This window comes from Sylvia atricapilla, chromosome 5 (genome assembly GCF_009819655.1).
Source record: "Sylvia atricapilla isolate bSylAtr1 chromosome 5, bSylAtr1.pri, whole genome shotgun sequence".
Classification (NCBI taxonomy): domain Eukaryota; kingdom Metazoa; phylum Chordata; class Aves; order Passeriformes; family Sylviidae; genus Sylvia; species Sylvia atricapilla.
This window is the reverse complement of record NC_089144.1, coordinates 8,000,384-8,015,375: the sequence shown is the minus strand read 5'-3', so window position 1 is coordinate 8,015,375 and position 14,992 is coordinate 8,000,384. Positions and strand designations below refer to the sequence as shown.

Genomic DNA, 14,992 nt, shown 5'->3' with positions numbered 1-14,992 from the left:
ACTCAGAACAGCACTTTGTCAAAGCATAATAATTACTTCAGGTTAGAAATACACACAATTCTGATTCACTTTTGTCCTGTGCTTCATTATATTCAGTTGGTATTTTATGATTTTCTTTCTTATTTTCTTTTTTTTTTTTTTTTTGGCTGAGCTTTTAGCTATTTATACTACATTGTTAAAATCTAAGTCATTGATAAGGAAGGATTTGATTTCCTTAATCAAGATAAGGAAATGAAATGTGTGTGAATTTGTAGCTGTAAAATTATCCCTCCATAAATGCATTGCCAAATTATGGTCAGGAAAACCATTCCAAGAAGAATGGTTAGCATATGAACTTCATGGAGAGGCAGAATTGGAAATTTTCTCTTGGAATCAGATATAGAAATATTTTGATCTTGCTAGATTACAGAAAAAAAAATAGATAGAATGTAGTAATTTATTGGTAAATAATTTCAGAAATTAAATTCTGCCATAATTGCTGCAGCTTTAAGTGGTAGAGTATGTTCTATGTTTGGATGGATTTTGTTTGCATTTTCTTTTGATAGAATGACAACTGATCTTCCTACTTTTATACTCCAGATATTTGTATCTGTTCTTTATTTGTTGTGTTTTGGATGGAACTAGTGGTAAATAACATACTTGGGCTTTTTCTTATTTGTTTGTTATGATTTATATTTTGGTACATAAGAAATACACATATCTCCAAATACCATCAATATAACAATATCTCATAAAACGAGATGGAAAAAATTATAATCAGAGTGGTTCAGGGCTGTTCTGTTCTGAGCTCTAGCAACTGGAACTGTCAGCTCTGTTGGAACTGCTCTATCAACTGTGAAACTTCCTGAGATACTCAGTTTCCATGTGGGATATGTAAAATAGAAATTCTGTTTTCTTTAGTTTAAATGTGAGAGAGAACCTAGAACTGTTTTTGCTTGGCTGTCCAATCTAAGTTTGAATTTAAGTCAGTGTTTGAGTGTCATAGAACCATAGAAGGTTTTGAGAGGGTAGGCATCTTAAATCCTTTAGGTTTTGTGGCAATGCTTGTTTTGATTCCTTAACCTTGTCTTATGAATTTGAGATAATAACGTGTGGATAGCAAGTTAATTGAGAAAAAGATCTAGCATATAAATTTGATTCTTGTTTTAGGGTTGGAGATTACTTGTTGGTTTGGTTTTTGTTTGAGACCAACATAACAAGACTGCCTATAATACCAGGTCCTTTAATGTACCTTTTAAGCAATACTCTTGGAAATGAAGGTGTAAATCTTCTCTTCAGCTAAGTGAGCTGAAGCTAAGCACAGCTTCTCTGACATAGTCCTTTAGAACCACATATTTTATGATTAGCAATTAAGGTTGCTAATGACTTGTGTAAGAGATCCACACTGGATGAAACAGGACTTTAATTGCTAGTTTAGTATGCTGAGTCCTGGAATCTTTTTCAGTAGTCATGAAAAGGAAAACATGAAAGGGAAATGATAAACCCATCAACTTTCCATAGGCTTTCATTTTCAGGACGTTAAGGTGTGTTTCTATGAAGTTCTTATTAGGAATATGAAATTAATTTTAAGAATAGCCTACTTCATTATGTTTTCATAAGATTAATGGACAATTTATCAGCTGAAATGAAGAATTAAAATGTATATTTGAATCAAAGGATATATATATTTATGTATATATATTTATACTGTATTTAAATCAAAAGGATAAAAAATATATATACTTGTTAAAAACCACTGTGTCCCTGAGGTGCTGAATATAAGCTAGTAGCAGAAGAAATTAACCTTTAAAATATTTAGATTAAAAAAAAAAAAAGAATTTAAGATGCAACAAATCTAGTTCTGAATAGTATTTTTTCTCTGTAGTTAGATTCCTGCTGTTCTGAGTTCTGTGTGCTGTAGTCTGTTGATTGAAATGTCATGATGTGTGAAAAAAGGTCAAAATTAAGATGTATAAGACTGATTGAAAGAATTAATGTTCCTTTCAAGGAATTCTAGGAGCATAATGTAAGTAATGCACAATAGAGGAATGTACAAGAAAAGATCAGATGTAGCACTGAATTTCAGAAGTTCAATGTTACAGTATTTCAGCAAATATTTGAGCCAGGGTTTTTTGACTCTTGTTTCTTTCCTCTAAACTTTCACATTCCAGGTGGAAGTTTTTGAGTGACACTGATTTATGACTGGCCAAGAATAAGTCTCAAATCTTTCAGACTATATTGAGTGCAGACTTCAATGCTCCTACCACTTAGCATAGATAAACCAGTGTTGCCCCATCTTGTGCTTATCAAAATTTTGGTTCATCCATAGTCTTTGAAGTTACAGGAACAAGGAAGGCATTTTTGCATTCAGGATCCAAAAGGGACTGTTCTGTGCTACCTCAGGCATTACTGCTGTGTGCTTTCCATGCTCAGGAAGCAGCACAGGCACTCAGCTGTACCACTGAAGGATCCAGGTCCACTTATGCATCTTAACCCTTATCTGCAGCAAATATTTCTTAAGCTGCAGTAGGTGGTCTATTCCTACTATCTCTTTAATATTAGATTGTGAAATCTTAGTATTTTCAATTCCAGCTGGGCCCAACAGGAAAGAAATGTTCTCTCTGACTCCAGGACACAGGTAATTAATAAGATGCACAGCACTCCAGAAATAGAGCTCATTATTTGCAACTCTGTGTAGCAGGTTAGGACATCTGGAGCAGTAAGAAGTGGCAGCATCATAGGGAATATTGCTGAGCGTTTTACAAGAAACTACTCAAGAAAGGAAAGAGAACTTGTCTCAGAGCTAGAGCTGTATTCATTTGGTGCACTATCCTATCAACAGCAAGGGGCAGAGAGAAGGGAGAGGCAGCACTGGGGCAGCTGAACAAGGTCACCCAGGCTCTGCAGTGTGTGCTGGACCTGTGCTTTCATGTCACCAGCCAGTGCAGTTCCTGCTTTGATAGCAGGCTGGAGGAGAGGATTTGTAGTGAGCTTGGCTGAGTCCCAAAGCAGCAGGTATCCTTCATCCTAAATATCTGGGAAGAGGATTAGAGGTTAACAGGGCACAGCACCGTGCCAGCCTGGTTCCTGCAGCTCTTACAGGGTGTGAGGCACGTGTCTGCCTGCTCACAGTGCAGGGAAAGGCACCAAGGCCATGGAGGGGATGCATACTTGGCACTGGCCATCCTTTCCTTTCACACTTGACAATCCCAAATGCAATCAAGTGAAAAAGAATGTTGTAAAGGAGAAGGGAATTAAATAATCCCTATATTAAGGCATTTTTTGCCTGTATAGTGGTTGTATCTTGTTGGAAACAAATGTATGAATCATCATCCAGCTCTATCTCTGGTCCAACATTATGCAATTTCCTATAAAACCATTTAGATTTCTTTTAATGCATGCATAGAGTTTATTTCTCTTTTCTATTATCTAAAAAGATAAATGAGATAGTTTTTCCCCCTGAAATAATTGGTTTCCTCCTTAGGTTGTCTCAATAATTACTCTAAATAAATTTTAGTAGAATTTCTCTTCATTAGTTCTTTAAAAGTAGGCGTTATGTTCTGGGATTTCAAGTACAACTTTGGAAAATACAAATAACTCTCATAAAGGGGCCATTTAATCAAATTGCCATCATAAATTTTGCTGTGTTTTTTATATGTTCATAATGTGTAATCCATACAGCTTGTATTAAAATTATAGTTGTTAGCATTTTCTTATAGAATCATTGAAGATATATATAAATTTAATTTACCTTTAAGTTATTTATATACAGTCCTAAAGTATAATATTGTAAAGTTTATGATCATAAAATATAGTAAGATTGTAGGTTCTGCCTATCAGTATAAAATAGAGCTGTGGTAGACCAGGAGAACTCAGACCATAATTACATTGCAGTTAACAGCAGGAAGGATTAACAACTCTCATAGAAAAGTAATGCATTTTAGGACTGCCTTTATTTGTTAAATTAATAGCTCAGTTCTCAGTTTTGACACTAAAACCTAACTCTGGTAATATCCTCAGTATGTTCAAGTTTGATTTTAACCTTAGTTGCTGCCATTTTATATTATCTAAAGTAGAAACACTATTACTGGTTTTTATGTCATGTTAAGTTTCTTCTATTAAAAAACCAAAACCTTGCAACTGAACTTTGACCATAATTCACACAGACAAAACGTCTGGATTTTCAAAATAAATATATTGTTTTGATTAGCACAAAAGATACCTTAGTGTTCTACTCATTACAATAACATTTTTATGTTTTATAAACTATCAACATGTTTTTTTTCTGTAATTGCTTCTGATATTCCTTCCTTCCAGATCCACATGTGGAGTCAGAGTAGGGATGATAATAAATAACATAACAACTACAGATAGGTGTTGTCAAATTGCCAGTAATTTTTGCCAATCTTATGCTAAAAATTGTATTTCTAACATGATTATAGCAGGCATCATACTGTAAGGAGATGTGGTAATGAACTACGTTCCAAAACATGACAAAATTTGCTTTCTTTGCTCTGGGTTTGGGGTTTTTAAATATCATTTTAATATGCTGAGGTTTCATGGGGTTAAAATCTTAATGAGGAGAAAGAGGCTGATAACTTTGTAATAATGATTATAAATATATTTTGCAAAGTTTTATTAACATTCAGTTTTGATTTAGTCTGCAAGGAGCAGACCTTGACCTTTTTGGTTTTAGAGGAAACTGAGGAATAAAGGCTTTGGAAATCAGCTTTTTGAGCTATCTATCTGGTAGCCTGGTATTTCATTTTAGATATGTGTATTGGGTCTCCTGGGGTAACATTATTTTCCCTCGAGAATAATTTTGTGTGTGACAACAGCCATTGCTTAACCTTCAGTATTACTCTTACCATTGTGGTGTGTAAAACACAGATCTCATACTTTTAGTCTTCATACATCTAGAGGTGCTTTTATACCACAGCACTTCCAGCATGTTTACCACTGGCTTGTCTTGACTACATGGTGATGAGAATAGTTCTAAAATACATGTTAATTAACTGAGAAAAATTACATTTTGAAAGTACATTTACTTTAAAATTGCACTCTGTGTAGATGCTTTTAAGTGTTTAAAAATACTTTATATATAGTAGCATAGTTGAACATGCTGTATATAAAGTGTTTCAGCATATTTTACAAACACACATATGTAAAGTATCATGTAAATCCAAATGTAGTTAAAGCTGTGGAAATCCGAGGAGTGTAATTCTATAAAAGGTAAAGATTCTATAAAAGATATAATTCTATAAAAGATAAAGATAAATTCTATAAAAGAAAATGTTGAATTTCAAGTGTACTGAAGAATTATTTCAGACTTGTGGGTTAAATGCATCAATGTAAACCAGAAATCGCTTAATAAAAGGCTGATATATAGTTTATGTTCAGATCTTTTGCCATACTTTAAAGTCAGTTTGATTTATAGATTTGTAATTTATTCATAGTCTGACCCTGCTGCACCAATCCCCTATATCCTTTAATTACAAATGAAAAATACATACTTCTCAGGAAACAAACCTTTATTGTATCTTGAAATGATCCAAAGGGGTAAATGTTTAGCTTTTTTGTTGTTGTTGTTGTACTTTTGGATTTCTTCTCTATTTAAGCCCATGTCCTTTGAAAAACAAAACACTGGAAAATTTCACTGTGGAAGGGAGGTCCATAGTGCAGGTTGCTGCTGCAAGCCAGGCTAGCATCAGAGCTTGAGCAGCCTGTTCAGGGCTGTGCCAGGCCAGCTGTGAGGATCCCAGTGGACAGATTCACAGTTTCCCTGGCAAGCTGCTCAAGCACCCTCATTGCAAAGGATTCTTTTATGACAAGTTAGCTTTGTATGAGAAGTTAGCTTCAGCTTATTACTATTGCCTCTTTTCACCTCTTTCCTTCTTTCCAAGCCCCTCTATGTCGAACTGCTCTCAAATCCTCCCTTAGCTTTCTCTTCTCCCTGCTAAGAAATGCCAGTTTTCTCACATTGCCCTGGGTAACATCAGCTACTGCCCCCTAACCATGGTAGTAACACTGTGACTAAAATCTCTTCATTTCTGCTTGATGAGGGGCAGGAGCAAATACAAGTGGTACCGTTGGAGTCCAGGACATTCCCTTGGAATTCGTCTGTCCGAGGCAAAGTTGAAGTCAGCTGCTTTGGCTGCAAATCTTCCCGTCTTCTCTGGGTTTCTTCCTGGCTTTAGAGGGCTTTGTGTGTCCACTGGAAAGCACCCAGTGAAGCCAATTCTTGGTGAGGTGCCCACCCAAGGATGCCAATTCTCGGTGAGGTGCCCACCCAGGGATGCCAGTTCTTGGGTGGGTTTTCCTCACCCGAGATTTAGGTGGTTTAAAGTCCTTGGCCCTCTAAAAGCCCCGAGTCGTGTTGGTATAAAAAAGCAGAGTCCTCAAGGTCTGTTTTCAGGTTTCTCATGTTGTTTATTATTTGGTATCTCAAAATTTTCTCTGCTCCCAGCCGAGGTCTGGACAGCAGCTGGGACACGAGGGGACTGCCTGCCCCAGGGGATGTCCCCTAACATTTCTACAGATAACTACATATCGGTTTACTATTTTGTACCAATGCCCAGTGCCCACACTAAAAGTGTCATTTCTACTTTGCTCCAATGCACTCTAAATACTTTGTGCCATCACCACCCCAAAAGATGGAGGACGAGGAAGAAGGAGAAGTACATGAGGTACTATTGGCTCGGCTGGCAAGGAGAAAGGGAGGATGGAGATGCCTTTTGTGGCGTGGCATGAGAGGGCAGACACCAGAAATAGACTGAGCTGAAGCTGTGCTGGCAGGCTGGGCCATGCAGATGGGCCCCAGTTCAAGGCATTAATATAGCTGTTCCTCTCAGTGACAGTCCAGGAAAACAGGGCACTTCATTTGCCAAATTCAAAGGACATCATTTTGAGCCTATTTTTTGTTGATACAGCCAAAATGTAAACACAAACATTGGAGTGGGATTTTAGAAACCCCAGCTCTGATGATAATCTCTTGGCTGCCCTGAGTCTTCAGCCAGGTGTCATCACAATACCATTTAAATTAAGCAGAAAACAAAACTCTTCCAGGAATATTTTACAAATATTGATTTTCAGACTCAGTTTTCTTCTGAAATAGACCAGTTTATCACCTACAAGTGTTTAATGGGAAATATTAATTCCCATTATGATTCATCATCTTTCAAGGAGTGCCTCATATTTTAATACTGTTGTGGATAGGAAAATAAATCTAAGAAGTTAGTATGCATGCCTTATTTATACATGCTGCTTAGTATTTCCTGTTTATCTGTTGGCAAAAAAAAAAAAAAATAATTAAAAGTAAATTAGTAAGCTTGAGTCACTTGTAGTAATTCTTGCTCTTTTTTGTTTTTTACTTGTCATGTGGTCTTGTAAATATTAAGTAGTGTGTTTGTAAAATTCTTCAAATCCAAGGACTTTATTTGGGGGTTTTTGGTTGTTTCTTTATAATAGTTTCCTTATTTCCAAAGAATGCTCAATATACAGCAATCATAGGCAGCATGATTTTCTTTAGCAGTTAAAGAAAAATAAAATTTTCTTATTTAAAGAAAATAACATTTTCCTTAGTAAGTTTTTTGCCAATATTTTTTTAAAGATGTAAACTTTATTTCTATCTGAGCAAGTTTTGAAGCTCCGTAGTAGATCACAGGAAGATAAGTCTTATCTTCAGACAATTATACAAGTAGTATGTCTTTGGCCAGTTACTTTATTTGGATTTATAACACATATTCACCAGTCAGTACCAGTCTTAGACTTTGGTATTTTTTCTTGGCAACAGTGGAAAAATGCCCACTCAGACAGAAGTGGACTTGCACAGTCAATGCATTACTCTGCCATTTATTCATGTATTTAATTCAGATGAAAATTATTATGAAATTTGAAATGAATGGTAGAAGTATTTAGCTGGTTCATCACTAACAGTCCTATTTCAGACTGGAGCTATATGTTAAATTTCATATAGCATGGATATCAAAGCTATAGTCTTTGGATGTTCCGAAGCCCGAAGAAAACCAAAGCCCAAAAGAAAACCAAAACACTGCTTCAGCAATATGAATTATTTGAACCAGTTTGCACCAGAAGTCTGACCCAGAAAAGTATTGAGACTACAAACAGTAAAAGAAGTAATTTCACAAAGCTCACTGAATTAATTGCTGTGTCTTAGGGCTGCTTGAAAGTTACTTTTGTAAAAGGAGAAAAGAACTTTCATGGAGGTAGGCATTTATGAGCCCTCCACACAACCCTCCTACTCTCTACTGCTAATTTATTAATTACAGTTATCAGCTTAACTGTCAAATAAGTACATAGAAAATTTTTTAAAAGAGTGGGATTTTGACAATTGCACAATACTTTATTAAAAATGTGTTCTCTCAAGTGTAATAGAGATATTCTCATGCTAGCTCTGTTGTATTACTACTTATTATTCATAATTAAATATACAGAATGCTCAACTTCTATCCTTTCTCTTTTCATATTACAAGAACCAGTATAGCAGGACCGTGAAACAGATGAAGTAAAAAATAATTTTCTCACAAACACAAATCATTTAATGTTAATTTCTGCTCCTGGCTGTTTCCTAAAATCACTGGATCCTTGCTAAGGGCTTCTACAGCCATCTTCTATGAAAGCAGGTGCAGAGGGAGAAGGGGGAACAAGGAAAATAAGACTCTTACAACGAAGAATAATTTCCCTGGATAGTTATACCTGATACTGCAGGATTCTGATTTATAATGAGATAATGGCTGTGGTTTTAATTGCATTCCCATTCACTTGTTTCTGATCTTTAGAATAAACCTTAACAGACATACTCACACAAAAATATACTTACACACATTCTCACAAATGCATATGCATGTATACAGATGTGCACAAATTGTCTGCATTTTTACTGCAAAAATAGAGCACCCAGAAGATACAAGCAGCTTAACAACTTCACTTATTCCTAAGATTGCCTTATACCTCCCATCATAAAAATCTACATTCATTTTGTTGTGATTCATCCAAAATTTCTCTTTTGCTGTTTTGCCACAGTTTTATCAAAACAATTAAAAGCATGAGACAGGTGATCTGCTCTATGGAAATTTTCAAACACGAGCTTCAAATTTGGCCTAGACTTTTGCATCACATTTGAGGGTTTCTGACCTTATGGGTCACCAGTTTTCTTTCTTTAAAGAGCAAACTAACTTCCTGAGTTCAGTCAAATTATGAGCCTTATAAAAATTGTCATTTGCATGAAGTCAGGAGATGATTTGTGGTAGCTGATCTTCCAGAGTCCCCTCAGAGCTGGCAGGTTTCAGACTACAGGTGAGGATTTGAGGCTGCTGCAGATCGTGGTGGATTTTGATGCATGTTCATCAGAAATGAACATAGAGGCACTGTCTCAGTGAGCTTCTTGTCACCTCTGTTCCTGGGCTTAGGCTCCTTGGAAGTGAATTTTGCCTAAACCAAACAGGAGAGACAGGAAAAGCTGATCCACAGGAAAATATTTTGGGATCAGAGATCAGCAGGGAGTGAGAAACCTGGGCTAAGAATCAAGGTGGGAATTGACTGCAACTGACTGAAATAATAATTTATTTCATAATTCTTAATGTCTAAGTAGAGAAATGGCTTATCTTTGCATTGGTGTGAGAGAATCCTGGAGTTAGGGATTCTCTCTAATCATACATAATTTTGAAAATGTATCTGTTTATATAACTTCATGCCTTGTAGCATAAAAATAATTTCGGTAGGCGACAACACATATTATTTTTCTCAAAAAAAAGAAAAATCTGACAAATGACCATATTTCAGTTACTCACAGGCTGCTGAACTGAAACATTGAATAGCAAGTATTTATGTAAAAAATCACTAAACCTAGTTGGATCTCAGGTTTGTTTGGGATACAGAGGTGCTGCATGAGTGGTTGCTTATAAATGATCATTGTATAAGTAATACATATTTATTACACTGCTATTTGAAAAAATGTATTTACTTATTTTTCTTTTTTTCTTTTTAATTAGGAGTTACTGATATTTTTACAGAATTTGCCCACAGTACACTGGGGGAATGAAGACATCAGTGTGCTCCTAGCAGAGGCCTACAGACTGAAGTTTGCATTTGCAGATGCCCCGAATCATTACAAGAAGTGAATATAAAGAGACAGAAATCATTAGAACCAATGTGTTCTGCAGTATCATGGCATCTGTTGTTCTGGTTATGCTTTCAGCTCATTGCTCTTTCATTTGAAGTAAGATGACCATTAAAATTCTGTTAGAATTTGCAGAATGAGAACAGAATACCAAAGAAGTGGACAAAGCAGGATATCGAGCACTGAATGAACTTAAAAGTGAATTTTTTTGCTCAGCATGAAATATGAGTTCAGAAGTCTTATAATTTTCTTCTTTTTTCCCCTTCTCTAAATAGGAGAATTGTAGTCTGTCTTATTTATGCTAAGCAATTTTTCTATGTACTTTAGACTTAAAACTACTTATGGAATGATTTTGTCATTACTTCAGTGTCACCTGCCATGACTTTATCAGCCACTTTTGTTCAGTGAAATGTATCTGCTTGAAGTGGCAGAAAAGAACTTTTCCATGATGCAGGCCATATGAGACAGCAAGGCCTGTGCTTTGACTCAAAAGACACTGATATTAGCACACCATCTGTTGTTTTTCCATTGAATTAGGTTAGAATACTCCCATAATATAAGAATATAGAAGGTTGTAATGGAAATTGGTGGCATTTTTCTAAACATTATTCAGTCTTGAAGGATGCTACAGAAGCTTTTTAGCCATAAAAAGGAGTTACTTAAAGCTGAAGACTCATCTATTACACTGAAATAAATCCCTCACAATACATTTTGGAGTGCTTTAAAATAGTGAATTAAGCAGAAGGCATGGTCTTGTCAAAGTAATTAAAGTTTCTCTTTCAAGGCCTTGCAATTTTTCAGCATGAAAGTTCACTTTTAAGAAATGTATTAAGAAGCTTGGTTTACAAAGCAAGAAATATTTTTATCTCGGTTGTTGCCTTATTCTCCATTTCTAGCAAGTTAGAAAAGGAAAATTAATATATCTTTCCGAAGCTTTTTTGTTGCATAATTTAATACCTTTTTTTTTTCTCCTGATTATTCAGAGGAAGAGAGCTAGCTCCCAGTAACAGTAACAGTAACTGTGTACTCAGATTGCTTGTGGGTCATTAGCAGAACAAAAATCTTCTGTGAGTTTATAGACTAAAATGAGTCTTTCCTCATATAACCATGGGATACTGAATAGTTTCTTAAAACTTACATAATTTAAGTGCACTGTTTTTTTTTTTTCAAGAGATATTTTCTGGTAAGAATTCTAATTTGCTCTGTTGGATGTAAATAACTCATATTAATTTGTGCCTACCATACCCATGAAGGTTATGAAGTATGGGAGTTGCACTAAGCAATACACTTAAAAGTTCAGAATTATTGTTCCTCAGTTTGGTTCTTGAGTTGCACAGTGTTGCACAGAAAGTGCAGTGCACTTTTAAGTTTGGGAAATAAAAAATCTTCAAGAGATTTTCTCTTGTGACTTGTTATTGGAGGATTATTTTCAACTTCTTAAAAATATGTAGATACATATTGAAGAGAGCTTTCTAAATGTATTAGTTACATTACTTGCTTTAGGGGCCTTAGTTCTTCACACAGACTTTACACAGTTCTTCACACAGTAATAATTAGGTGTTTCAGGGTAAATAAAGTAAACTACATTTTTACCAACATGTGATTATGAGACCATCTGTATTTTAAAAGTATATGAAATCTTTGGTAGAAGATAAAAAAAGAGAATTATTTCAGAAGCTGGAGTGTTTGGCATCCAGGATGCTTTTCCTTTCCACTGGTGTCAGCCGGGTGTTTCAGTTGTGATGGATACAGGGTCAGGGCTCCCAGATGGCTGCATTTGTGCCTGGAATGTGTCGTGGGTCTGTGCTTCTTACATGTCTGTGTACTGCTTTCTGTAACTTCAGTTTGTGGTCTGATGTATCAAGATTTATGTTTACAAAGAATGTCATATTGTGCCTAACAGTGTCTACCAATAACAGAATAAAAGAAACATGAAATCTATGACCATTTGCTTTAAACTTGGTATCTGCAATCATTTGTTCATAGAAATGCATATTATTGTAATGAGAGAAGACAACACAGCATTAACTGTTGTAAGGGTTTTCTATAATTAACCTTTTTCTATTAAGACATTATTTAGGTAGTTACGTGTAACATGGAAAGTTGACCCAAAGTTGTCTGCTGTGTCAGATGCTCCTGCATAACATTTCTGGGACTGGAGATATAAAATTTCCTTCACTGGGTCCACATAAGTTGTCTGCCATGTCTTCCAAATTCAACAGGTACCTCTTACTTCCCTTGGAAGGAAGTTTTACCATTAGAGGTCACATTTACTATGGTGTCTGTGTCAGAAGTTGAATATTGTACTTGAGCACATTGCTTTTTAAGGATAGTGGGAAGTTTCCTGATATAATACCAATGTTTATTTATGTAGATATAGACTTTTCTGGAACATATGATATAGATATATAAATAACATTATATATCTATACAGGTAGGAGTAGTAGTTCTCAGTAAATAGAAGGCTGACATTTATGTAAAATTTCAAATTTTTATGAAAAGCCCACACATTTAACAATTCTACATCTCAGGTAAAATGTCATTCCAAAAAAAAAAAAAAAAATGCATAGAAAAGGAAATAGCATTATCATTATTACATCCCTTGTACTTAGTTTTTTCAAAATTCAAGATTCTGAATATTATAAATTTCCTTTGTAATATGTATTTTCTTATGAAGGAGGCATCTTGACACGTCACTAGTGAAATTAGGCAGTAATTTCCTAGAACTCATGTGAAATATTGAAGTTGCAGTGTCTGAAATGCGTGTTAAATAATTTCTGTAATTAAAGTTTAAACTAGAATGTATAATATAAAAAGATTTATGGCTACAGAATTTGAAAAATGTATATAATAAATTAGTTAACTGTGTAAATACAGTACATGGAGTAAGATAGAAATGTAAGTTGAAATCTTATGTAACTCTGTAATATGTTATAAAAAATTAGTTTCATTATTTTTTGGCGCAGTTCCATATGGAAAGGCCTGTTAATTTGTTTTTAATTTCATAACTACAGAATAGAACTATCTCAAGTTCCACTGTATGCTTCTGACAAACATTACCACTGAGGCACTGGTTAAAACTGTAAAACTGGTGAAAGATGAGGAAATAAACACATATTTATGAAGTGCTATATAGAGTGCAAAGCTTGAGTTTGTTGTTTTCTTCCAACACATTGCACCCTGTGCCAAAGCATGGGTTGGGTTTGTGTCACTGTAGGACACAAAAGACTCCAAATATTTCAGAAGGCAAAGAGTGTAGAAAAAGAAGGGTTTCTTGTTTAAATTCTTACTCTTTTTTTATAAGGTGTTCTGATACAGATTTAATTTAGTATGACTGGTGAATAGGAGTGACTCCTTTCTAATGCCATTGGTTAAACTAGAGAAGCAGCAAACACTAGCTGGACAAAGATTGTTTTGAGAAAAAGCTTTCATGAGAAACTTTTCCTTAGGAAAAAGTTTGCAGATGCTAGCGTGCTAAAATCTCTCAGGTTCACAGGTGTGTTTCCATTCTGCAGCCTCAAAAGTCTTTCTCACAAGAGGAAATGCCTTAGCAGAACCTCAGTGCTCAGTTACTCGGGCAGAGAGTGGCAGAAATGTATCTTGTAGGTTTTGCAAGTTGGTAATAGAAGCAAGTTCCAAGGGTGTGTCTTAGACACATGTACATACAGGATACTGAGCAATTTTTGGAAAAAGCAAATGAAGATAGATTTGACACCACAGCAGAACTGAACTGAAGAGAAGGTGGAGCAAATCAGGGATTTGCACAGAGGAGGCACAGAATTCTGTATGGTTCTGGGGGTGCAGGAGAAGGGGAAGCAACAGCTCATAGTGAGGAAACAGTAAACAGCTGATAGGGTCAGTAAGACCTGGAAACTAAGATGATTTAAGCAGATTAACTGTCAGGGAGAGATGTCATATATGTAGACATGTACATGTATATGTAGCTCAAATACCTTCTGTCAAGAAAGCTGCTGGGAAACTTCCAATAATCCAGTGTGACTGCTGAGAAAATATACAAGGAAAGCAAAGACAGTAACTCCTCTCTTTAGAACTCCACATTCAGGAGAAAAGAGGCAGGGATGCAGAGGGAGTCTGTCTGTGATGTGTGTGAATGACAATGAATTGTAATCATGCTGGTTTCTCACCTTGAATAAAACTTGTGTTTCCTTATCTGCTGTAATCCTCTAAAGATCCTGCATAAAATCAGCAATGGAATATCTTCCAAATTGTTTTTTCAAAAGCAGAACAGATCAAGGAGGTGGAGTAAAGATCCAAGGGATCACAAGGTATGTGGGGGTATTTGTTTGTTGATTTTCTTGTGCAAAAGGAGCCCTGGAAAACTGATATTGTGGGCAGATGGAGGATTTCCGTGGGTATAAATGTGAAGTACAACAAAAAGGACTTTCTGAAAATCTGATCTGTGCTTCAGGTCACTTCCTCCTTGAAAACAGAGTGGAGTACAAGATAAGTACTTTGTAGCACATTAAATTCTTTGGAGATTGGAAGAGGTGGTGAGGTGGAAAAGCTCCCAGTCCAGCGATCACTCAGGCAGAATTCTGTGCCATGGGAAAGAACTGCAGCTCAAGTGCTTCTTATCACTGTATGATGGAGAGTCAAGTTCCTGAGCAATTTAATTCCAGATCATTTGCATTTTTATAAGTTAAAGCTAAAATCTTGCATCCCATCTAATTCCTTTAGCTTAGTGTAGCTGAGGCAGCACGGGAGAAAATAATTAAATTGCTATGGCACTATATCAAAGACTCTTTTAACACTTCAAAGTCTTCTGTGTGGAGCTCACAGGAGAGTCAATGCATGTGCCAGAAATGAGAGGCTGAGAGATGTGATGCTAGAGAAAGCCTCTCAGAGACAGGTGCT

The 14,992-nt window shown here is 35.7% G+C and overlaps 1 protein-coding gene across 1 annotated transcript in view; it reads left to right on the top strand.

The window, feature by feature from the left end:
• TBC1D22A (TBC1 domain family member 22A) overlaps nucleotides 1-13,250 on the top strand; it is a 143,256-nt gene extending 130,006 nt beyond the window's left edge. The window contains exon 13 of the mRNA XM_066318602.1: nucleotides 9,990-13,250. Within this exon, the coding sequence (XP_066174699.1) occupies nucleotides 9,990-10,118 (129 nt within the window). The 3' untranslated portion in view covers nucleotides 10,119-13,250. The remainder of the gene's footprint in view (nucleotides 1-9,989) is intronic.
• Nucleotides 13,251-14,992: the final 1,742 nt, after the last annotated feature.